General features: G+C 45.2%; 2 protein-coding genes across 2 annotated transcripts; both read right to left on the bottom strand.

Annotated features, from left to right (window-relative positions):
- Positions 1-468: 468 nt before the first annotated feature.
- On the bottom strand, positions 469-10,856 carry LOC138770908 (uncharacterized). Its single transcript, XM_069950220.1, has 7 exons — positions 10,734-10,856; positions 8,764-9,078; positions 6,433-6,741; positions 6,125-6,216; positions 3,246-3,355; positions 2,243-2,319; positions 469-977 (listed from the first exon to the last, which is right to left on the bottom strand). Exons 1-6 carry the CDS (start codon positions 10,801-10,803, stop codon positions 2,259-2,261), a joined length of 957 nt encoding a protein of 318 aa, XP_069806321.1. The 5' UTR covers positions 10,804-10,856; the 3' UTR covers positions 469-977; positions 2,243-2,258.
- Positions 10,857-12,874: 2,018 nt separating this feature from the next.
- Positions 12,875-21,339, bottom strand: LOC138771064 (SLAM family member 9-like). Its single transcript, XM_069950499.1, has 4 exons — positions 21,277-21,339; positions 19,417-19,731; positions 14,792-15,046; positions 12,875-13,338 (listed from the first exon to the last, which is right to left on the bottom strand). Exons 1-4 carry the CDS (start codon positions 21,326-21,328, stop codon positions 13,202-13,204), a joined length of 759 nt encoding a protein of 252 aa, XP_069806600.1. The 5' UTR covers positions 21,329-21,339; the 3' UTR covers positions 12,875-13,201.
- Positions 21,340-26,945: the final 5,606 nt, after the last annotated feature.

Below are 26,945 nucleotides of genomic sequence, written 5' to 3'. Positions count from 1 at the left end.
CCCCTGTCTCTGTGCTGTGCCAGTCTCCACTGTCCTCCATTACTGTACCTATAGTTGCCCTTGTTACTGTAGCTGCGTTTATTCCTGTCCTCTGTTGCTATACGTGATCTTTCTTCTGTTAGTGTACCTAATCCTCGCCCCTGTTAGTGTATCTGATGGTCGCCTCGTTAGTGTATCTGATGGTCGCCTCGTTAGTGTATCTGATGGTCGCCGCTATTAGTGTATGTGATCATGGCTCCTGTTACTGTAGATGATCGTTGTTCCTGTTACTGTACCTGACTGTTACTGCTGTTACTATGTGTGAAATATGAAAACTTTTCTGCTAAACTTCTACGCCCTGTATCATCCTAAAAAGTAACAGGACCTTAACCAAACATTGCTGACATAGAGTAGACATAATAATAATTTGAATTATCTCTTTTTGTGGTGTGTGACACTGTTTGTTATATGCAGAGAATTACACGCATAGATTTTTCAATTTTTTAATGACATTTTAGAGTTTTTCACAAAATAGAGTTAATGTGTTTACTTCTATCATAAAGTACATTTTGTCATGAAAAAACGATCTTGGAATCTCGTGGAGAAGTTTAAGAGTCACAAAGTTATTACGGCATAAAGTGAAAGAGGTGAGATTAGAAAAACACGGCTCGGTCCTTAATACCAAAAGTGCCTGCTGAGGCAAAGGGTTAATGGTCAGTATAACAGAAACCAAAATGTTTTCCTACTATTGACATACTATAAAGCACAAGAGTTAAAAGTAATAACACAAGTACAAACACTATAAACATATAAAACTCTCATCATAGTAGAAAACGTGTATATTGGAATGGCGGACGATCACAGGAGGGTTTCCTGTGGACATCACAATACTGGAGTATGTAAATACTGGGGGACATGGAAACATTCTGGACACCGAGTCCCCCAATGGGTTAACACTTTCTGGGTTGTTCTGCTGCCAGATGATTCCACAATGTTGTCTAGAAAATATAAAAAAAAAAATACATCTCAAGAAAGGTTTTCTGGATTACCATAATATTTCACCATCACATTGTCGCATTGATATCCAAAGATTATTGGGTCTCTAATATCCATTATGAGCGAACAGAATGTCCAACGACCAAGGCACAAAGTGTATGTGATGTAAGGTTCACACGATGATTTTGCTATCTGTTGAGTATAATAGTTTTCATGCATAAAAAATGGAATGATACATATCACTTGATGTACTCATAGGGGGAGATTTATCAAAGGGTGTAAAATTTAGACTGGTGCAAACTGCCGACAGCAACCAATCACAGCTCAGCTTTCCTTTCAGCACTGCCTAAAGCTGAGCTGTGATTGGTTGCTGTGGGTAGTTTGCACCAGTCTAAATTTTACACCCTTTTATAAATTTTCCCCATAGACTTTCATTGGTAAATGGTGGTGCCCATGTGCAAACTATTGACTATGAAATTATTTTTATATTTTATTACTTTTCTCACAGTTGGTCGAGGAGACTTGTCAACTCTGGAGATGGGGCCTTTCTTTCTACAGAAGCGCCTCCTGTCTTTTGAGTAAGTTTTATCTGGAACATTTTTTTAACATTTAGAAAAACTTTTTAATATCTCAGGGATGTATCAAAAGTTTTGATTGGTTGGATTCTCCGATAAGGATAATGAGCAGGGAGAGGCAAGGAAAGCTCTACAAGATAGAGATGGCTGTGGAGCGAGGAGTAAAGCACACATGGCTCTGCAGACAGTATCTCAGATGATAGGCTAAAGCTGGCCATATACTGTATTTCAGACAGCACATGACATCTCTTTTGGCTGCTTATCTCCCCAGGAATAAAACTATTGGGTAAGTCGCAATTCAAATCAATATGCCCAACTTTTCCCTCCCACCAAGAGAGTAGAGGGTGCACTATACACATTAGATGTTTGGGTGGTCCCATTAGAATCTGCAGGTTTGGCCAGCTTTAGGCTATGTTTACATTTCGTGAACAGAACGGAGGATGGCGGCCATCTTGTTAAATAGACGGCCGCTAATAAAGATCATGTTCTTTAAGGAGACAGCCGTCTTCCTGCAATCTGTTCCTGGGAACATAGCCTAAAGCTGGCCAAACCTGCACATTCTGATGGGACTACAAAAAAATACGTGAGAACATCTATAGTGGGAGCATATCCTTGATGTGTAGGACCAGCTTTAGATACATGAGCAGACAACATACCACATAACAGTAAGAGGGCAACATAAGCCAGCTCACCCTTTCCTCCTGACAGTCACTGCGTCCGTGTATGGTCCAAGCAGGGACGACTCTCCGGTGGTAAAGTATCCTCATTTCTTTATTAGCAGAAACACAGAACAGAAAGGTTACAGAGTACAATGTATAACCCCCATTATATACATAGGAAAAGGTTACAGAGTATAATGTATAACCCCCATTATATACATAGGAAAAGGTTACAGAGTATAACGTATAACCCCCATTATATACATAGGAAAAGGTTACAGAGTACAATGTATAACCCCCATTATATACATAGGAAAAGGTTACAGAGTACAATGTATAACCCCCATTATATACATAGGAAAAGGTTACAGAGTACAATGTATAATCCCCATTATATACATAGGAAAAGGTTACAGAGTACAATGTATAATCCCCATTATATACAATGGAAAAGGTTACAGAGTATAATGTATAATCCCCATTATATACATAGGAAAAGGTTACAGAGTATAACGTATAACCCCCATTATATACATAGGAAAAGGTTACAGAGTACAATGTATAACCCCCATTATATACATAGGAAAAGGTTACAGAGTATAACGTATAATCCCCATTATATACATAGGAAAAGGTAGGTCGTTTTTTAAGGTTAATCTGTCACTGGGTTTATGCTGTTTTACCTGAGGACAGTATACACTAGGGACAGAGATTATAATATGGTACCACATACAGCCTGGCCACCAGATGAAAGAGTGCCATATCCCCCGGCTCCCCCACCCCTATGCCCAGTGATTGACAACTGTCCACAGTAAGGCACTGTTCACACTACAGAATCAGCGCCAGCCCAGCTCAGCAGAGAGTATCACACAGCAGCTCAGCAGTACACTGTGTCTAGTATTAGGCGCTGCTGAATCTGTTGGCTTATACAAATAATAATAATTAATTATTATTATTATTATTATTATTATTATTATTATTACATGCTATAAAACTGTATAATAGGATTGTAATCTCTGTGTATTAGATACAATACCTCATTTCATTTTTGCTTGGCAAAGCTTCTGCTTGGTCCAGTTCGGTCTCATTTTGAAGTTTTTTTCTTAACCAGTCTTGGATTTTGGTTTTATAGGTTTTATAGAGCTTCTAAAGGGATAAAAGAAACATTTCACAGATTTCTCAAAATGAGCATAAAAATGTAAATTTTTATTCTGCTGCGGATATGTAACTCGGCCCCTTTAACCCCCCGCCGCCCGCAGCCCCCAGCCCAGAGCATACATTACCCGCTTGGCACCGCTGCTGTGTGTGAGGCTCCCGGCTCGGTCCCCATCAGCCAATCAGTACACGGCAGCACTGATTGGCTGATGGGGACAGACGGGAGCGCATGGATTGACTGACCGCCAGGAGATGCTGGGGGGCCCGAAGATAGCAGTAGCCTAGAGCTGGCGATGTATGCTCCGGGGCTGCAGGGGTTAACGATGCTGAGTTTCACATACTCGCAGCTGGATGAAATCTGCTGCAGATGCGCTTAAGCTGAAAACCAATCCCTGAGCTGGGTACCACACACTATGCCCTTATCTATTTATTAACGTATAACTGGCCAATACTTAGTGTCTTCCAGAGTATTCCCACCCAATCCTAGTGCCCCTTGTGAGTATACATACTGAGGTAAAAGTAGTTTGGGGGGCTAGTTCTGGTTCTAATCAAAGGGAGCCAACAAGAGAAAGTGTCCTGCTGCAGCCTACTCCAGGGCCTGGCCTGGAGGCCAGGATCCATTTGCGGGACTATTCATGTCAGAGACTTTACTCTTTCATCCAAGTATCCTTATCCTAGTCATGTCAGACTATAGTTTCAAGCGGAGAGACTGCGGTAGAGGGAACAACAGGAAAACCCTATTCACGCTGGGCAACTATCTTCTATACTTTCCTGATAATCTTCCAGGAGATAAAGTCACTAAGGTCTAGGTAAGCGCAACTGCAGCCGAAAACTTTACTAAAACTCACTAGGTGTCCTTAGGAGTCTCCCTAAGCTAGCTTCACTCACTAGGTGTCACTTGGTGCCCACAGACAGCAATAGGCGGATATTCATACCCATAAGTACTTCTAGGTATTTCTTATTAAAGAACCCACAGCTAAGTACCTAATAGTCTGGATAGGGCCCCTACACAATCTCTGGTGGCAGCCCGTCTTAGTTACTACCGCAAGTCACTAAAGTCAGTCAAGTCCCTACAGTCAACTAACTTAAAGTACATTATTCAGAGACTTTGGCCAAGTATTATCCGTCAGCGAGAGACTCAGTATACATACTGAGGTAAAAGTAGTTTGGGGGGCTAGTTCTGGTTCTAATCAAAGGGAGCCAACAAGAGAAAGTGTCCTGCTGCAGCCTACTCCAGGGCCTGGCCTGGAGGCCAGGATCCATTTGCGGGACTATTCATGTCAGAGACTTTACTCTTTCAGCCAAGTATCCTTATCCTAGTCATGTCAGACTATAGTTTTAAGCGGAGAGACTGCGGTAGAGGGAACAATAGGAAAACCCTATTCACGCTGGGCAACTATCTTCTTTACTTCCCTGATAATCTTCCAGGAGATAAAGTCACTAAGGTCTAGGTAAGCGCAACTGCAGCCGAAAACTTTACTAAAACTCACTAGGTGTCCTTAGGAGTCTCCCTAAGCTAGCTTCACTCACGAGGTGTCACTTGGTGCCCACAGACAGCAATAGGCAGATATTCATACCCATAAGTACTTCTAGGTATTTCTTATTAAAGAACCCACAGCTAAGTACCTAATAGTCTGGATAGGGCCCCTACACAATCTCTGGTGGCAGCCCGTCTTAGTTACTACCGCAAATCACTAAAGTCAGTCAAGTCCCTACAGTCAACTAACTTAAAGTACATTATTCAGAGACTTTGGCCAAGTATTATCCGTCAGCGAGAGACTGTGATATCTAAAAGTATTATTCCAAGCACCCAGCTCAATCAATGTTATCTGCACTTTACTGAAAGTGACTTTATTGTACAATGTGCTTTGAAGAAGAATTTAAGTAAAAGATCTGATCCTGTTTAAGGCTATGTTCACACAATGTGAACAACCGGACGTTCCGTACTTAAGTACCGGCCGGATGATCTTTCCGGCCGCAGTGTTCTGATGCGGGCGCATCAGCGCGCGCCTGCATCAGAACCTCCCACAGCGCATATAGAACCTCCCACAGCACAATAGGCAATGTTCCACACTGCATAAAGTACGGCCTTTGTTGCCAATGGCAACAACGGCCGTACTTATACGTAATGTGAAAATAGCCTAAGGGGGTAGTTCACTCTCAAATCAACAGGAGCCAGAGATTTGTAATTTACTTCTATTAAAAAATCTCCAGTCTTCCAGTACTTATCAGCTGCTGTATGTCCTGCAGGAAGTGGTGTATTCTTTCCAGCCTGACACAGTGCTCTCTGCTGCCACCTCTCTGCTGCCACATTTTTTCGAACTACCCCTTTAGGTTTATCTGAGATTCTTTGCACCAACACAAACTGTTCTGCCTAAAGAGTGAGTGTCCGTACATCCCGGGGTGGGCGCATACCACTTCTGGCCACTGTGACAAGCGCCTAACCGTATTATAATACCTTGTCCCTGCTAACACCACCTGGCTGCCCTGTGTTACCGCATGAGCTCTGCTACATCTTATAATGGGCCTTAACTCAAATAAAAAATAAATACATTTCAAAAAGCTGTCAGTGATAAGTGGGGCCCATGCTAAAGCTTGCTATAAGACTGTGTTCACACGTGGTATCTTTGGTACGTTTTCCATGCGTTTTTCCTAATTGGCCAATTTACAGTAAAATAACACCATTTTTACTGCAATTTGTCCTATTATTTCTATGTACACACCTGCACATGAATTAATAAAATACATGAGATGACTTACCCATGTAACACCCAGAAGCACAATCACCACAATCACCGCTAATAACGGTAGATTATTTACATCCAGTATAATGAACTTGTACCATCCGTAACCTGGAAAAGAAACATGAGAAGTATGACCGAGATATAGTGGGCCGCAGCAACAACAGGGGAGGTTGTATTGTCACAATGGCACCAATGGGGAGGAGGGGGAGGGGCGGCTGCCTTGGGCACAATGTTTGGGGGGGGTCTAGAAAAAAGAAAGGCCTGGAAAAGGCAAAGGAGTCTGGAGAGAAAAACAAGTCTAGGGGACACAGAGAGGACACTTACCCTGATAGGTGACAGAATAGCGTTGAAGGCACCAGGTTCCATTACGGAATAACACCATGGCGGTGTAGTCTCCTTGGTCATTTCTGGTTGCATGGTGTTTGGTCAAGGAAACATTTCTCACGCTCAACTGTTCTTCATAATCCGGATCTAAAATGTGTAGTTGGGATTTGTGTCTGGTAATAGCAATGCTCCAGCCGCTACTGTTACCCCAGGTGATCTCCTTCACTTCATGGGAGTCAAAGTATAGTGTGAACCAGGGCTTATTGTCTGTAAATACTATTTTTTTTATTTTACTACAGATCTGGTCATCTAGAGGAGAAATAGAACAATCGGATTACACATAAGCACAACATATTATATAACATAATAAACACATAAGCACGACATATTATATATAACATAATAAACCCATAAGCACGACATATTATATATAACATAATAAACACATAAGCACAACATATTATATATAACATACAATAAGCATAGGATACTATATATAACATATAATAAGCACATAACCATATTCTGCATTTTGTGTGTGGTTTTGTGTGATTCACAGCTAACAGGAAGTTGAAAATGGGAGGACTACAATTGTGTATTGTCTACAGATCTCGGCTGGATCTTGTTTTTTAGCTCTGTTCCCGCTCCTTTGAGTTATGTGTAATGAGATGTTCTGTAATAGCTTTGGCAGGAGTGCTGTGGGAGGGGAAAAGGCAAGGTGGGAGAACTATGATGGAGAGCTGAGGGACAGCTCTGGCAATTGTAGTACTGAGCAACTGCTCAACCAGGAAGCACAACCACCAAATACGGAGGTAAGGGTCCTATTCCAAGGGCCTAGTGCTAGATCGCCGCTCGATTACTGGGCCTATTCTTCGGCCCGATGATCGTTGAGCAAGGGCTGCAGGGACATCGTTACCGATGTCCTTGCAGCATATAACATTACCTGCAGGTCTTCTTCCTCGCGCTGTCTTCATCCCCGGGTCCCGCGCACTCTATCTCCTGAATGGCCGGTCAGCTGACAGGCCACACTCAGTCAATCACAGGCCGCGGCGCTCCCGGCCTGTGATTGGCTGAGCGCTCCGTCAGCTGACCGGCCATTCAGAAGATAGAGTGCGGGAGACGGGGAGGAAGACAGCGCGGAGGAGAAGACCTGCAGGTAATGTATGATGCTGCTGCTGTCAAATTGTCGGTCGCCCGCCACGCACCGCTAGTCAACCGTAGTGAAGCGCGGTGGGGGAACGATGATTTTAGGTCTGGCCCTAAATGAACGATCATCAGCTGATCGTTCTCTGTATTTCACCGAACGATAATCGTCCGAATCAGGCCAAATGGGGCCAATCCAGCCGATTATCGCTACTGTGGAATAGGGCCCTAAGACACACACCTTATTACCCCTGTACCCACTGCCAAAGGGCCACTGGGAAGAGCTGGGTACATGTAGACGCGGATCAGTATAAATGGCTCTTCCTTCCCCGGTATTGACAGGCTGGTACTATTTATTTTGTATATGGCCGGTTATGGGAAATAGGGGGAGTGCACATTTTTTACACAGAGTGGCGGCTTATATCTTACTATGTCAAAAGGATAGGGCATGTTGAAATCCATCATCCTGATCCTTCTGTCTGCTTACACTTGCCATCAGGAAAGACTTGAGAGCCTCTTTAAAGTGATACTGCCCCCCCTATATAAGGAGGTCTCAGCATCATTTTTAAGCTCATATACTGGACATTTCATATCTTACTGTATAAAGGATTTTTTGGTGGTCTCTTCCCTTAAAATGCATGTTATTGTTTGTGGACAGTGCCATAGGGGTGGAGCTTAACAGCTGTGGTGCCCCATATCTCCGCCCACATTGGTGCCGTAGGCCTAGGCAAAAAGAAAATTCTTTCAAATCAACTGGTTTCAGCAAGTGCCAGAGATTTGTATTTTGCACAAAAATCTCCAGTCTTCCAGTTCTTATCAGCTGCTGTATGTCCTGCAGGAAGTGGTGTATCCTTTCTAGTCTGACACAGTGCTCTCTGCTGCCACCTCTGTTCATGTCAGGAACTGGTCAGAGCAGTAGCAAATCCCCATGGAAAACCTCTCCTGCTCTCTAGCCTGGAAGGAATACAACAGTTTCTGCAGGACATGCAGCAGCTGACAAATACTGGAAGACTTGTGATTTTTTTGATAGAGGTAAATTACAAATTTCTGGCACCAGTTGACTGGAAAGATTTATTTATTTTTTTGCTGAACTACCCCTTTAATGGGTATTCCTAGCCCTGATTCTGAGCCTTTAGGTGATAAGGGAGGAATACTCCTTATTATGACATAGTAAGCGATATAACGTACCGTGGACGGTGACAAGGTAGTGCTGTAAGCAGTGTCTCTCATCTGCGTACAATACATTGGAAGTGAATTCCCATTGGCCCTTTATGGCGCCATTTCTTATATAGAAGGAGAAGCCTTTGGAGCTCAGCTTCTCTTTATAGCTCGGGTCTAATATATGTAACTCTCCTCCTTTTTCTATTCTTGCAATATCAGCTCCATTCCCATCAACCAAGCTAATCTCCTTAACGTCATCTTGGTAAAAGTCGAGGGTGAAAGGTTCTCCAGGGAAAGCGAAGATCTTCCTTATATCACCGCATTTATCGGCACAGGAGACGCCTATAAGACGACAAGAAGTATACATGGTTCAGTGACTATAAATCCTTCATCTTACATCTTACCCGAGTTGTCGCTAGGATTTCCCAGACCCCTGAAAAGCAGAACAATATTATTATGGAGGAATATGTGAGACTGGGATGGATTATTCTCTCCCTTGGTCACGATACTTTCCCTATGACTTTAGCTAGGATTCTGGAAGGGATTCTGGAACATGACCAGGGTACTGACCAGGCCCTACAGGCATTGCCAATACCCGAGTGTGGTGAGACCCCGGAGGATGTGTATAGAAGAATACTTTGTAGAAGAAGAAGAAGAAGAAGCAACCTGTACCTGTGTTTTGACCTTTCCTATAGTCTTCACACCGCCTTCTGCCCACTAGCTTTGGCCGAACCGTACTGATGGGTGACACAGGCCCCAGACCTGGGGATGAGCGGAATGGTTAGGATTTCCTAAGTACACCCGCGCTGCGAGATGGGGTTCATAGACTTTACGTAACTTTGCTCCACCCGGATCAGTTCCTAGCTCTTTGGCTTTTCTGAAGAGACTGTCCTGCATCGTACTGACTCCTATTCCTCGGCGTGGGTTGAGGTTATCTGTAGGCTAGTCCTCTCCTGAAGGGCTTGGCAGCACATCATACAGCGTGTTTGGTGCTTTGAGGAAGAAAGTTGTGAGAGCTGTCTCTTCTGCATCCTACCCATTTGGGGTACTGACTAAGAACTAACACTGACTTGAAGACTCCTCCCCTTCCCGTCCAGAGTGTAGCGCGCTGTGGTTGGGTGGAAAGAGTGCAATAGAGAAACAGGATAGAAAAGAGAGAATCGAAAAGAGAATCGAGCAGAAGAAAGTAGAAATCCTACTGGACAACACAATCTGGTACATACACAAATGATAACCCTTTAGTATACTTCAGCCGTGCAGCTTCTAGACCTTAGTTACACAATATAGCGACATCTAGTGGTCATCTTCAGTAATACAACAGCTATAGTGAAATCACAGACAAGTACAGACTTTTACGAGGGGTGTAAAGAATAGCAACACCCACAGTGGGACACCACACGAGCGCCCCAATCCACCAGCCACCTGTTCAGACCCGCCAGAAAGACACAGACACCGCCTTATGGAATCTAATGGCCACAGCAGCCGTTTATTTACACATAACATCCAGTTATAACATTATATAATATACCGTATATACCCCATCAAACCAAAGATATAAATGATGGGGCGGTCCTCCAAGCCCAAAACCCTGGGTGGCTATCTCCAGTCCAATCTCCAACCCCCACACAGGATTTGCCTCTTTTCGAAGAGCAACTTGACTCCAACTAAGCACCTGTGTAATAACTCCCAGCAGCCCCTCCTGGAGGCCATAACCCACGTATGAGCCCGCGGCAAACTACTGCCGCCCAGCCCCAAAGAATTATCGTCTAAGAGTGTAAGGGTCCCTAACACCACATCCAAGTCCATTCCACCGACTCCAACCTCGAGGACCCCCACCGCCACACAGCTGCTGTGACAAGCAGTATATATTATATTAGGTATTATATACAATACCACCATTTCATGCATCCAGGTAAGGACATCACCATGAACCGTATGACAAACACAACTCTGCTTCACCACGATGAGACCCTCCTATGGTAATAATCAGTGCTCACCTTTACGGAGACAATGCAGAACGAGCAGGATTGTTACCCAGATCGTCTGTTTTAAGGGGATAACCCCCATCCTGGCAGTTGCGGCCGGCGTTCATTCAGCTGCACAGGAGGCAGGAAGAGAAGGAAGAAGAGGAGGCGTGTCCCCTCACTCACGTGTCAGCCTACTAACAATATTCAGTAAAACTACAGCTCCCACAATGCTTTGTGCCGTGAAATATTTTACAGTGAATGTAGCAGAGAAGACGAATGTGTACTGCCCCCGCCCCCAGCTTGTTGTGTCTTGCACTTTGCATTCGCACTTTGACTTTCTTTGCACATTAGTTAACTATTTCTGTTCCTGATCTGAGGTGCTGGAATTTGTGTGTAAACTGGCGTCTGTGAGTATCCATCCTGTTCTGTCCATCATAAAGTGTACTGAGCGGCCATAACATTAAAACCACTGATGGTGGAAGTGAATAAGATGGATTATCTGGTGACGTCAAGTGGGGAGATATGTTAGAAAGCAAGTGAAAAGGTGATGTCAGTTCCTGACATGGACAGATGTGACAGCAGAGAGCACTGTGTCAGACTGGAAAGAATACACCACTTCCTGCAGGACATACAGCAGCTGATAGTACGAGGTAGGCACGATATGCTACAAAGGGAGATATTGGGTCGGAGACAGATTTCCTCTGGGAGGCCCTATATTCTCTCAGCTATAGTATGTAGTGTGTCCACCCAACTGATCCTACACAGGCACTGAATGTTTGTCAACCTACATCTGAAGAGCTCAGCCAAGTGCACCCAAAAATGCAATGAGTATAGCTAATATATAAATAAATAAATAGTCAATTCAAGCATAATAGCAACAGAAACAATTTTATTATAAAATACTAAAAACTAAGTCAGACCAAAAATGCATAATACACCAACAGCGTAATGCGTAATATATATATATATATATATATATATATATATATATATATATATATGAGTTAATTTATAAAAATTCCCTTTATAGGCATACTCCAGCAAAAAAAAATTTCTTTCAAATCAACTGGTGTCAAAAAGTTATATAGGTTTTTAATTTACTTCTCCAGTCTTCCAGTACTTCCAGTACTTATCAGCTGCTGCATGTCCTTCAGGGAGTGCTGGATTCGTTCCAGTCTCACATTGTGCTCTCTGCTGCCACCTCTGTCCATGTCAGGAATTGTCCAGAGCACTAGCAAATTCCCATAGAAAACCTCTACTTTCCATATCTGACTGGAAATAATACACCACTTCCTGCAGGACATACTGCAGCTGATAAGTACTGGAAGGCTTGTGAATTTTGAATAGAATTAAATTACAAATCTATACAACTTTCTGACACCAGTTGAGTTCCCCTTTAATATATTTTTTCTTTAGGCAATGTTCACACACAGTAAAACAAAATCCAAATATAGCCATAAAATACATAAAAAAAAATATGGCTGTTTTTCTTACCTAATAAGTTACATTAAAGTCTATGGAAAGACAGCCGTCAATGCACAAGTTGCAAAAAAATATTATATTCAAAATACTGCTGTTTTATATCTATTTTACCCTTATTTTACTGTGTTTGAACATAGAGGGAGATTTATCAAAGGGGTGTAAAGTAGGACGGGCTTAGTTGCCCCTAGCAACCAATCAGATTCCACCTTTCATTCCTCACAGACTCCTTGGAAAATAAAAGGTGGAATCTGATTGGTTGCTAGCGGAAACTGAGCCAGTTTTTACTTTGCACCATGGGGGAGATTTATAAAACTGGTGTACAGTAGAACTGGCTCGGTTGCCCCTAGCAACCAATCAGATTCCACCTTTCTTTCCCCACAGAGTCTTCAGAAAATGAAAGGTGGAATCTGATTGGTTGCTAGGGGCGACTGAGCCAGTTCTACTTTACACTAGTTTGATAAATCTCCCCCTTAGCCTTTATTATAGCCTGTTTTCTTTAGTGTACACAAACCATGTTTGTACGCTACAAAAAGGATGCGTTTTGATGCACACAAATGCATTAAAAAAAAAAAAACCACAGTGTGAACCCAGCCTTACTCTTGGGAGCTTCTCATACATTTCTGTGGCTCGGTTCTATTGAGCCCTCTCAGCAGGTCGCTTATAAACAGTTAATGAACGGACAAGCGCCTCCTCCTCTTGGCAGCGCCTCTGCTTGGCTCATTCATGACCCTCTATAGAAGCTGGGCAGTGACATATACTCAATAAGGGGAACACATCTACACAGTAGCGGATTATAATAGGTCCTTTCAGGGGTGTATTGTCTCCTGGCTAAGGTTCTGCCAAGATTTGCAAAAAATCGCTGCTTTTTTACTGCAATTTTGAACAAATCAGGGCATCATGACATTATCTATGCTGTCCTATGAACACCACAATGCTGCCATAGTTACTGTGGAGTTGGAGGGCCCAGGCCTAGTGAACAGCCCGGGGCCTATGGTAAAGTTAATCCGCCCCTGCCTCTACATATCCCGGCTGATATCTCTTTCTCCTTTCAGGTAACATATAAGAAAGCAGGCGGCCAGGATGAGCACAGCTGCAGACAGGATGAGGCGGCCTCTGGTTTCCCAGGCAGCTCGGATTCTGGTTTCTGATCTTTCTGTAATATAAAGAGCAGACATAGGTTACTAATGGGAGGACACTGCGAGGCTATGCTCCCACCATGTCATCTTCTGTCTGATTTACAGACCTCTGTTTGGACACAGTCATCATTATCGAGTCAAATAACGGCCATATTCTGCATATAACAGCCGTGTAGGAGTGCTTGACATAGGGAAGGGGTTTAAAGTGAATCTGTCATCCCCTGAACGCCTACTGAGCTAGCAACACTGCTGGATAGATAGCAAATAAAGCGTTTAGAACATATCTCTGTTGCCTGTGTCTGTGGTTTTATTTGAATATTAAAACACCTTTATTCGGGCCATGAAGAGTGTCAAGGAGGCGGGGCTTATTGTTTCTTAGGCCCTAGTACCCCTTTGGCTCACTCTGCTGCCTTTTAGTAATCAGTAATGCAGCACAGTGAGTCATAGGGAGTACTAGGGCCCAGAAAGTAATAGGCCCCGCCTCCTTGACTATATTTAGGGCCCAAATAAAGGTGTTTTAATATTAAAATAAAACCATGGACACAGGTAAGAAAGGTATGATGTGAATGCCTTTATTGCTATCTGTCCAGCAGTACCGATCAGTTCAGTAGGTGGTCACAGGGTGACAGAATCACTTTAAGGGTGCCCTCACACGTACCGCATCGCTGCGTTTTTAACACTGCGTTTTTGGTGCGATTTTTACATGCGCGTTTAGATTTTCACATGATTTTCATGTGAAAATCAAAACGCGCATGTAAAAATCGCACCAAAAACGCAGCGTTAACAACGCGGCGTTAAAAGCGCAGCGATACGGTACGTGTGAAGCTACCCTAAAGGGGTATTCCGTCGAAAATATTTTTCTTTTAAAACAACTGGTTTCAGAAAGTTATATAGATTTGTCATTTACTTTGATTTTAAGTAGGTAAATTACAAATCTGCATAACTTTCTGATAAAATATATTTGAAAAATATTTTCACAGGGAGACCACGGGAGAGCCATTACCCTGCAGAAGTCCGGGTTGCTTACCAGGGACCGTGGCACATCACACCACAAGTCTCAGCCAGCTCTCAGCTGTGTCAGGAACTGCAGGGTTGTACAAGCCCTGGTCCCAGCACAGTAACATGTCGCTAGAGACACCGACAGCTTCCTCAAATGTTATGTCTATTCTAATGCTAACATCAGGGGAGGCTCAGAATCACTAGCGCTGTAAATGTTACTATGCTGGGACCAGGGCTGCACCTGCAGTTCCTGACACAGCCACTGGTGGCAGCAGAGGAGCTGTCACCCCATACTACAGCCAGTCAAAGTATAAATGTAAAGTTATATTAAAAACTTATATAAAACTTATAAAAAAAAGTATTTTTTTATTCACCGGCAAACCCTTGTATGACAACTTGCTGATGGTTTTCAAGTATCTGCAATGACTGGAGGGTAGAGCTCCCCCTGAGCTTCAGAGACTGGTACATTACCTGTGTCACAGTAACTCCGGGGGGTGATGGATTTGGAGCTGTTAGAGCCGGGGTTCCAGGCTGTACAGGTGTAGGTGCTGTTTGCACCGGGGTTCTCTATAGACACAGCATTGCCGGTCACCATCATATTGCTGTCAGAGCTGATCCAAGTAACCGTCAGGTCGGATCTATTCACCATGCAGGTTACGGTCACACTACAGCTCTGGTGACCGGCCGCGGTGTGAGAGATCTGCAGGTCATCCTCTGTTACTTTCTCTGTTGAAAAAAACAATTAGATGAAAGATTTACAGATGGTGGCTACATGGCTGGAGAGAGTCCTGGAAATGTTCCTAAATAACCTGATCCCCCCATGATGGACACCAACAGAGCTAAAGAGTCTTCAGTGACTGTAATAAGGTCCATCGAGTTTACATCATGTTGTCCATCATGTCTTTCTGGAAAATTTTAAGTGAATCTGTCGGCTGTAATGCTGCTGACACTGCTAGATGCTGTGTCACAGCCGCGGCGGCGTCCCGCGTTCCGGGCCGCCGCCGCGACCGCTTCCTGCCCCATGCAGCAGCCGGTGTCCAGAGTCGGGGACCCGGCGCTGCTATCACCTCGGCCCCGGGGGGCGCCTTACCTCTCCACGCTCCTGTCTCCCGCTGTGCCGGCCGGCGCGCGCGTCTCCGCCTCCTAGGGCGCGCGCGCGCCAGCTGTCTCAGATTTAAAGGGGCAGTGCGCTCCTAATTGGTAGTTGCACCTAATCACTTCCCTATAAATCCCAGCATGCCCTGTCCCCTGTATTGGAGCCTCTACATGCTTCCCATAGCGTTTGGCCCAGCTCCCTGTTGTTCCTGTGTCCTGTCCGTTACCTGGTCCCAAGTCCCTGTTCCTGAGTCCTGTCCGTTACCTGGTCCCAAGTCCCTGTTCCTGGTTCCTGTTCCCCTGTCACTCCACCTGTTCCCGTGTCCAGCCTGTCACGTGCTCTCTCATCTGCAGACTATTGCCTGTGCCATCTCCTGCCACGCCTCGCCTGCCGACACCAGCAACCAAGCCAGGGGTAGCGACCTGGGGGTCGCCTGCCGCAGCAAGTCCATCCCGCCTTGCGGCGGGCTCTGGTGAAAACCAGCGGCCCCTTAGACTCCGCTCCCTGGTGAGGTTTGTGCCATCGCTGGTGCCGGTCCAGTGGATCCACTACTCCAGGCGTTACAGTAGGCTCCAACCATGGATCCCGGCGAGGTGCCTGATCTCCGTGACGTCGCCAGAGTGGTCACTCAGCAGGCGCAACAAATCCAGAAACAGTCACAGCAGATCCAGCAACTCACTGCCGCCTTACAGCAGCAGACTACTGCCCAGCGCACACCACCTCCTGACGCTTCTTCTTCACTCCGACTGGCCCTCCCAAGCAAGTACTCTGGGGACTCTAAGTTGTGCAGAGGATTCTTGACTCAGTGCACCATGCACATTGAACTTTTGAGTAGTCAGTTTTCCACCGAGCGCTCTAAAGTGGCTTTCATCATCAGCCTATTAGAAGGTAGAGCCCTGGCCTGGGCCACGCCACTGTGGGACCGTGATGATCCAGTTGCTGCCAATCTCCGGGCCTTCCTATTCGAGTTTCGCTCCGTCTTTGAGGAACCTGCCCGTGCTTCTTCAGCCGAGACTGCTCTCCTCAACCTCTCTCAAGGCAGCTCCTCTGTAGGTGACTACGCCATCCAGTTCCGCACCCTGGCAGCTGAATTGGACTGGAACGAGGCCGCCCTATTGGCCACCTTCAAGAAGGGCCTGTCTAGTCGAGTGAGAGACGTGCTCGCTGCCCGAGACCTGCCTACCTCCCTGAACGAACTCATTCTACTGGCCACCCGAGTTGATACTCGTTTTTCGGAGAGGGAGGAGGAGGTTCGGCATGAACATTTACTAACCCGTTCCCGTCGCCATCCCCAGCTGGCGCCGGTTTTCCAGAATCCTGACCTTTCGATGTCCCAACCCTCTCCTGAGACTCCTATGCAGGTGGAACGGGCTCACCTGACGCCTGATGAAAGAATCCGGCGCCTGGAGCAGAATCTCTGTCTCTATTGCGGTGATTCCGATCACTTCCGGCTGGGATGTCCCCTACGTCCCCAAACATCCGGAAAATGCTCGCACCTAGGTCCGGTGGGACAGGTGTCCCTAGGTGTGAATGCCACCACTCCAAGTCTGTCTATGCCAGTTTCCATCCGGACTCCCTCAGGACAAAATCATCAGACTACTGCCTTCCTCGATTCTGGGTCAGCAGGCAGTTTTATTGCGGCAACATTGGTCCAAAGATGGCGGCTACCCGTGACCCGACTAGCCAGGCCCCTGACTATCTCCTCGGTCACAGGCGAAATTCTTACCGACCGTGTGTACTACCAGACCGCACCTTTAGTCCTCCAGGTGGGTCCTTTACATCAAGAAGAGATATCCTTCTACGTCCTGCCCCATTCTTCCCCCGCGGTCCTCCTGGGACTCCCGTGGCTGCAAGAACATGCCCCTCAACTGGACTGGAGAACCGGGGAGATTCTCAGTTGGGGTCAGGACTGTTCCAACCAGTGTCTCAGGTCACCTCAGACCAAGTGTACTATGTCGTTTCCTGTCCCAGCCAAGCCTCTACCCGACCTACCGGCAGAAGACCAAGACTCGGCGGATGCCTTCTCTGCCGAAGTGTACCCTCTCTCCGTACCCAAGACTAAGGTCGTGTCCTCTCACCACCGGGAGAACTTACAGAAGGTCCTCGTCCACAGACCCACAGTCCCCTGCCATGTTTTACCGCCTGATCGCCTAGCACCAGTCGTCACCTCCTCGCTTCGGAGAGTACCCCCCGGAAAGACTCATGTTCACCCTGCGCTTCGAAGAGGTATTTTGAAGTGGGGTCATTCCTCGTTGGAGGCCGGGCACCCTGGAGTCCGTAAGACCGGCCAACGGATCTCTCGCCACTACTGGTGGCCCAGTCTGTTTCAAGATGTCAAAGACTTTGTGGCTTCCTGTGCCATCTGCAGGCAAGAAAGAGGGGGAGGCCAAAGGGGGGGGGTACTGTCACAGCCGCGGCGGCGTCCCGCGTTCCGGGCCGCCGCCGCGACCGCTTCCTGCCCCATGCAGCAGCCGGTGTCCAGAGTCGGGGACCCGGCGCTGCTATCACCTCGGCCCCGGGGGGCGCCTTACCTCTCCACGCTCCTGTCTCCCGCTGTGCCGGCCGGCGCGCGCGTCTCCGCCTCCTAGGGCGCGCGCGCGCCGGCTGTCTCAGATTTAAAGGGGCAGTGCGCTCCTAATTGGTAGTTGCACCTAATCACTTCCCTATAAATCCCAGCATGCCCTGTCCCCTGTATTGGAGCCTCTACATGCTTCCCATAGCGTTTGGCCCAGCTCCCTGTTGTTCCTGTGTCCTGTCCGTTACCTGGTCCCAAGTCCCTGTTCCTGAGTCCTGTCCGTTACCTGGTCCCAAGTCCCTGTTCCTGGTTCCTGTTCCCCTGTCACTCCACCTGTTCCCGTGTCCAGCCTGTCACGTGCTCTCTCATCTGCAGACTATTGCCTGTGCCATCTCCTGCCACGCCTCGCCTGCCGACACCAGCAACCAAGCCAGGGGTAGCGACCTGGGGGTCGCCTGCCGCAGCAAGTCCATCCCGCCTTGCGGCGGGCTCTGGTGAAAACCAGCGGCCCCTTAGACTCCGCTCCCTGGTGAGGTTTGTGCCATCGCTGGTGCCGGTCCAGTGGATCCACTACTCCAGGCGTTACATGCTGTTAGGGCAAGGAGGCACATGGTACCTCTCATATATCTGTCTGTGCTTCCCCTCCCAACCCTAACTCTGCCCGGGACTCAGCGTCAGTCAAGCAGGGTCAGGTCTGATAAGTTGGGAAAGCCTCTCTGGAGAATAAAAGCAGTTTTCTATGTTCTGAAAGCACAGCTTCTATATGAGAGGTACCATGTGTCTCCTTGACCTAACAGACATCTAACAGCATCAGTTTTGAAGGTGAATTGTAGCCGACAGATTCATTTTATCAGAATTTGGGCAGGAAGGTTCTAGCAGATGTGTGGCTAACCAAAGGCCGCATCCACATATTCACTGTTTCTTGGCCATATGTCACATGACGTCTTGTGCATTTACATTTATAAGCCAAAATTTACCATATGTGTCATTTTGGGTCCAAATGGCCCCATACACATTAGATGATCGTCCAGTCTTGCTTAAAAACCTTTTAAAGCTGGTGTCAGAAAGTTATATAGATTTGTAAATTACTTCTAAAAATCTTTAATTCTTCCAGTACTTATCAGATTCTGTATGTCCTGCTGGAAGAGGTGTGCTCTCTGCTGCCACCTATGTCTGTTTTTCCATGCGGATTTGCACTGCTCTGCACAGTTCCTGTCACAGAATGGAAAGAATACACCACTTCCTGCGGGACATACAGCAGGTGATAAGTATTGAAAGAATGGAGGTTTTTAAATAGAAGTAATTTACAAATCTGTGTAACTTTCTGACCCCAGTTGATTTGAAAACAATTTTGTGCAGTGGAGTATTAGACACATGTCTAAAGTGTATGGGACTTTGTACCTATCCAGTGTGATACTCTCCTACAGAAACACACATATAGATGTCACTGCCCTTCTACCATTATACAGGTGTATACACACTTACTATATACACTGAGAATGAACTCGGCACACTGATGGCCGCCTGGCGTTCTCTGGTTGGCTTTGTACAGCCCCCGGTCCTCTCTGGTTAGGTTGGTTATCCTCAGGGAGCCGTCCCTCTCAGCGCGCAGCTTTCCTATATACTTATCACCTCGTATATAAATCCTCCCATCTTGGTAAGTCCTGGCAATGTTATAGTTATCAGGACGGGTGACCCAGGAGACTTCTGTTATCCCAGCCTGATCCACCTCCAGCACGGCCTCTCCTCCCTCCACCGAGGACACATTCACCGCTACACAGGGTGTGTTACCCCCGACATCTATAGGAACAGGAGAGACCATGTCATGACATTGTACCAAACTCCACGGAATCATCTGATCAAAAGCTGAATATACAAAAAGATATATACTCTATACCAGCTGTATACATACAATTATATACAGGATGCCCAGGTTATACCAGCTGTACATATATAATTATATACAGGAGATCCCAGGTTATAGCAGCTGTACATATATATTATATACAGGGGATCCCCAGGTTATACCAGCTGTACATATATAATTATATACAGTATATACCCAGGTTATACCAGCTGTACATATATAATTGTATACAGGAGATCCCAGGTTATAGCAGCTGTACATATATATTATATACAGGCGATCCCTAGGTTATACCAGCTGTACATATATAATTATATACAGTATATACCCAGGTTATACCAGCTGTACATATTGAATTATATACAGGAGATCCCCAGGTTATACCAGCTGTACATATTGAATTATATACAGGAGATCCCCAGGTTATACCAGCTGTATATACTGTATAAATTATATATAGCAGATACCCAGGTTATACCAGCTGTACATATATAATTATATACAGGAGATCCCCAGGTTATACCAGCTGTACATATATAATTATATACAGGATATCCCCAGGTTATACCAGCTGTACATATATAATTATATCCAGGGGATCCCCAGGTTATACCAGCTGTACATATATAACTATATACAGGAGATATCCAGGTTATACCAGCTGTACATATATATTATATACAGGATATACCCAGGTTATACCAGCTGTACATCTTTAATTATATACAGGAGATACCCAGGTTATACCAGCTGTACAGATATAATTATATACAGGAGATACCCAGGTTATACCAGCTGTACATATTGAATTATATACAAGAGATCCCCAGGTTATACCAGCTGTATATACTGTATAAATTATATATAGCAGATATCCAGGTTATACCAGCTGTACATATATAATTATATACAGGATATACCCAGGTTATAGCAGCTGTACATATATAATTATATACAGGATATACCCAGGTTATACCAGCTGTACATATATAATTATATACAGGATATACCCAGGTTACACCAGCTGTATATATATAATTATATACAGGAAATAACCATTCTATACCAGCTGTACATATATAATTATATACAGGAGATACCCAGGTTATACCAGCTGTACATATATATTATATACAGGATATACCCAGGTTATACCAGCTGTACATATATAAATATATACAGATATACCCAGGTTATACCAGCTGTACATATATAATTATATACAGGAGATCCCCAGGTTATACCAGCTGTACATATATAATTATATACAGGAGGCACCCAGGTATACCAGCTGTACATATATAATTATATACAGGATATCCCCAGGTTATACCAGCTGTACATATATAATTATATACAGTATATACCCAGGTTATACCAGCTGTACATATATAATTATATACAGGAGATCCCCAGGTTATACCAGCATGCCCCATATCACTATATACATAATATATATAATTATTATATAAACTTACCATTCAGCAGGCTGAGGAGCCATAAGACCGTCCAGCAGTGACAGAATTTCATTTTCTCTGAATGACCTCACTAGAAATCCCACCTGGTATAGGGTGCACATCCTGTTTAGTGGTATAGAGAAAAACACAGTGTATGTAGTCACAGTGATATATGACAATAGATGGCGCTCTACATGCTACACATGGCACTGACTATGGCCTAATCTGCTGTAAATTTCCTTTAAAGGGGTATACCCATCTAGGACATTTATGGCATATCCACAAGCTGGCCGTATATATATATGATAGATGATAGATCGATAGATAGATAGATAGATAGATAGATAGATAGATAGATAGATAGATAGGAGATAGATAGATAGATAGATAGGAGATAGATAGATAGATAGGAGAGATAGATAGATAGATAGATAGATAGATAGATAGATAGACAGACAGACAGACAGACAGACAGACAGACAGACAGACAGACAGACAGATAGATAGATAGATAGATAGGAGATAGATAGATAGATAGATAATAGATAGGATATAGATAGATAGTAGATAGATAGATAGATAGATAGATAGATAGATAGATAGGAGATAGATAGATAGATAGATAGATAGATAGATAGATAGGAGATAGATAGATAGATAGGAGATAGATAGATAGATAGATAGATAGATAGATAGATAGATAGATATATAGATAGATAGATAGATAGATAGGAGATAGATAGATAGATAGATAGATAGGAGATAGATAGATAGATAGATAGATAGATAGATAGGAGATAGATAGATAGATAGATAGGAGATAGAAGATAGATAGATAGATAGATAGATAGATAGATAGATAGATAGATAGATAGATAGATAGATAGATAGGAGATAGATAGATAGATAGGAGATAGATAGATAGATAGATAGATAGATAGATAGATAGATAGGAGATAGATAGATAGATAGATAGATAGATAGATAGATAGGAGATAGATAGATAGATAGATAGATAGATAGATAGATAGATAGATAGGAGATAGATAGATAATAGATAGATAGATAGATAGATAGATAGATAGATAGATAGATAGATAGCATACTTTTATACTTTACTTTTTTCCTTTGTGGTTCTGCTACAGTATTTGGTCACTGCTATTGCTCTGCATTATGTGGTTACTATACTGATATAAGCTATACCCTCATTGCAGTGAAGAATGTTTTTGTGTGTAGGAGAACAGATAACTCCCCGTACATGTGGAGATCGATGTATCCAGTGACGCCTACAGTAGAGAGGAGATGAGAGTAGTGTCTGGTCTCCTTTCCCTCCATTAGCTTTGTCTCACCGCCTTGGACCACTTGGGATCAGTACTGAGACTCCTGCGGAGAGCGTACAGATCCTGCATCCTTATCTAATCTTATAGTATTATCTGAACAAATACAGAAGGAGATAAGGTGATAATGTTTATTGGAGGACAGTGTCACCTGGGCGGGGCTTCACAGTGGTTCGGCCAAGGGGGAGGAGGTAAAATTGCCATGAAGCCCCGCCTAGGTGACACTGTCCATCTTTACATGACATCTTAGAGAAGAAAGAAGACACAGACAAGTTTCAATGTTAACCCTGAAGGTTGTTTCATGCACCTGAGGAAGACGCTGGTACAGATCAGGGTTCTGTATTGTGTAACATGTAGTATAATGTATTACAAAGTCCCAGGGCTATTGTCCATTGTTTAGTTGGTGTTGAGTTACCTCGTATTTTTAGGTTTCATCATCTTGCACAGAACATTTCACACCTGCACAGTTCAATAAGCACAGACTGTATCTGATATATGGACTGACCACATCCTTTCAATGATAAAAAACAAACAATGTGACGGTCACACAGTATTTCCATTTGCTGCTCTCTTCTATGTCTATACAAGTCATGTTGTATCATCCTGGACCTATAACTAAGCTGTAGTATAGTCAGTTGTAACCCTGACGGGTCAATGTTTTAAAGGTTTTTCTCTATTATGTATCTTTTTTTTTTTTTTTGCCTACGTATTTTTCAATAAAGTATTTGCAATTTTTGTGATTGTCTCTTTTATGGTCGTGTATTTTTTTTTCTCCTCTTCTTTTCACCAATCTCCGTGACATATTTAGACAATCTTCTATATAAAGAACAAAGAACAACAAGAGAACAAACAAAAACCTGCCGGGTCAATGTTATAAGGTTTTTCTCTATTACGTACCTTTTTTTTTTTTTGCCTTTTAGACAATCTTCTATATAAAGAACAAACAAAAAACAAAAAAGTGCAACAGCAACCTACAGTTGTAAGTGCTTACCGTACATACTTCCCCCGGTGTACACACATGATAAAAACCTGCTCTGTAGATGTAAGGAAATTAGGTTCTTAACTATTTATCATGAAAAGTCAACCATGTCACCCCGTTACAGAGTGTACCATGTCATCACGTTACAGAGTGTACCATGTCACCGCGGTACAGTGTACCATGTCTCAGCGTTACAGAGTGTACCATGTCACTGCATTACAGAGTGTACCATGTCACCCCGTTACAGAGTGTACCATGTCACCGCGTTACAGAGTGTACCATGTCACCGCGTTACAGAGTGTACCATATCACCAGGTTACAGAGTGTACCATGTCATCCCGTTACAGAGTGTACCATGTCACCACGTTACAGAGTGTACCATGTCACCGCGTTACAGAGTGTACCATGTCACCGCATTACAGAGTGTACCATGTCACCAGGTTACAGAGTGTACCATGTCACCGCGTTACAGAGTGTACCATGTCACCACGTTACAGAGTGTACCATGTCACCCCGTTACAGAGTGTACCATGTCACCGCGTTACAGAGTGTACCATGTCACCGCATTACAGAGTGTACCATGTCACCAGGTTACAGAGTGTACCATGTCACCGCATTACAGAGTGTACCATGTCACCCCGTTACAGAGTGTACCATGTCACCGCGTTACAGAGTGTACCATGTCACCGCGTTACAGAGTGTACCATGTCACCGCATTACAGAGTGTACCATGTCACCGCGTTACAGAGTGTACCATGTCACCGCATTACAGAGTGTACCATGTCACCGCGTTACAGAGTGTACCATGTCACCGCATTACAGAGTGTACCATGTCACCCCGTTACAGAGTGTACCATGTCACCCCGTTACAGAGTGTACCATGTCACCACGTTACAGAGTGTACCATGTCACTGCGTTACAGAGTGTACCATGGCAACACGTTATAGAGTGTACCATGTCACCACGTTACAGAGTGTACCATGTCACCCCGTTACAGTGTACCATGTCACCAGGGCCGCTTCTGCCATGAGGCGGAATGAGTATTCCGCCTCAGGCGGCACATTCTGGGGTCCCTTTAGGGGCGGCAACTTCTGCCCTGTCATCTGACTCCCGCCGCCCGCTCAGGTGTCCCCCTTTCCGCATCCCTAGAAGCTGCAGCTCTGCAGCTTCTAGGGATGCACTGCCGTCAGACTCGTGGCCCTCGGTGACAGGAGAGGACGCCCCCACTCACACTATAATCCTCTCCCCTGTACGGCATCCGCTGGGTGACAGGCCCCTCCCCCAGGCCAGGTCACAATGCTGTACAACAGAGAGCGTGTATGGCGCTGTGACCTGGCCTGGGGGAGGGGCCTGTGTGGCGTCTTCTCCTGTCACCGAGGGAAAGGAGAAGCGGTGGATCCCGGTCCGGATGGTGAGGAGGGGAGCAGGTGGGGGCCCTCAGGTTTTGCCGGGACTGTCCTGATTCTGACGAGACAGCCCCGGCAAAACCATGTCCCGGGAAGCCCCGCCCCCTGCCGAGCGCGAGTGATGTCACCCATGCAGAGCGGGAGAGGAGTCCCTGGAAGACTAGAGGGTCCATACTGGTGAGGTGAGTATGGCTTTTTTTGTTTTAAATACAGATGAAGGGGCTAGTGGTATGATGATGAAGGCACAGGAGGAGGATGAAGGGAGAAGTAGTATGATGATGAAAGGGCAGAAGGATGAGAGGGGTAGTAGTATGATGATGGAAGGGCAGGAGGATGAGAGGGGTAGTAGTATGATGATGAAAGGGCAGAAGGATGAGAGGGGTAGTTGTAGTATGATGATGGAGGGACAGGAGGATGAGAGGGGTAGTAGTATGATGATGGAAGGGCAGAAGGATGAGAGGGGTAGTAGTATGATGATGGAAGGGCAGGAGGATGAGAGGGGTAGTAGTATGATGATGAAAGGGCAGAAGGATGAGAGGGGTAGTTGTAGTATGATGATGGAGGGACAGGAGGATGAGAGGGGTTATACTATGATGATGGAAGGGCAGAAGGATGAGAGGGGTAGTAGTATGATGATGGAAGGCAGGAGGATGAGAGGGGTAGTAGTATGATGATGGAAGGGCAGGAGGATGAGAGGGGTAGTAGTATGATGATGAAAGGGCAGAAGGATGAGAGGGGTAGTAGTATGATGATGGAAGGACAGGAGGATGAGAGGGGTAGTAGTATGATGATGGAAGGGCAGGAGGATGAGAGGGGTTATACTATGATGATGAAAGGGCAGAAGGATGAGAGGGGTAGTACTATGATGATGGAAGGCAGGAGGATGAGAGGGGTAGTAGTATGATGATGGAGGGACAGGAGGATGAGAGGGGTAGTAGTATGATGATGGAGGGACAGGAGGATGAGAGGGGTAGTAGTATGATGATGGAAGGGCAGGAGGATGAGAGGGGTTATACTATGATGATGAAAGGGCAGAAGGATGAAAGGGGTAGTAGTATGATGATGGAAGGGCAGGAGGATGAGAGGGGTAGTAGTATGATGATGGAGGGACAGGAGGATGAGAGGGGTAGTAGTATGATGATGGAAGGGCAGGAGGATGAGAGGGGTCAGTAGTGGATTATAATAGGGGCGTTTCGGGCGGCAGCCCGGGGCCCTGAGCTCCTGGGGGGCCCATGACCACCCAAAAATACTTATACTTTCAGTGGTGTACTGTCTACTGGCTACACTTCTGCCATGATTTGCAAAAAAATCACAGTTTTTTTATGGCAATTTTGCACAAATCAGGACATCATGACATTATCTATCCTGTACTATGAACGCCAGGCTAGTGCTGCCATAGTTACAGTGGGGTGGGGGGGCCCAGGCTTGGTGAACAGCCCGGGGGCCTATGGTAAAGTTAATCCGCCCCTGAGAGGGGTTGTACTATGAGGATGGAGGAGGAAGGAGGATGAGAGGGGTTGTAGTTTGATGATGGAAGGACAGGAGGATGAGAGGGGTTATACTATGATGATGGAAAGGCAGGAGGATGAGGGGGGTTATACTATGATGATGGAAGGGCAGGAGGATGAGGGGGGTTATACTATGATGATGGAAGGGTAGGAGGATGAGAGGGGTAGTACTATGATGATGGAAGGGCAGGAGGATGATAAAGTGGGTCGTAGTACGATGATGGAGGGTCTGGAGGATAAAGGTGGGGGTAGTAGTATGATGATAGGGCAGGAGGATGAAGGGGGGAGGAGGATGAAGGGGGGAGTAGTATGATGGTGGAGGGGGAAGGAGGATGAAGGGGGGAGTAGTATGATGATATGGGTAAGGTGGTCTCTGAGGCTAACAGTATTATTGAGGGTCTGAAGCTGGCAGTATTAGGCCGTCTGAGGCCTATACTATTTGGGGGTCTCTAACACTTGG

The sequence above is a fragment of the Dendropsophus ebraccatus genome, chromosome 13, assembly GCF_027789765.1.
Source record: "Dendropsophus ebraccatus isolate aDenEbr1 chromosome 13, aDenEbr1.pat, whole genome shotgun sequence".
NCBI lineage: Eukaryota > Metazoa > Chordata > Amphibia > Anura > Hylidae > Dendropsophus > Dendropsophus ebraccatus.
Note: the sequence above shows the minus strand (reverse complement) of the source record. Positions and strands in the feature narration are given on the sequence as shown.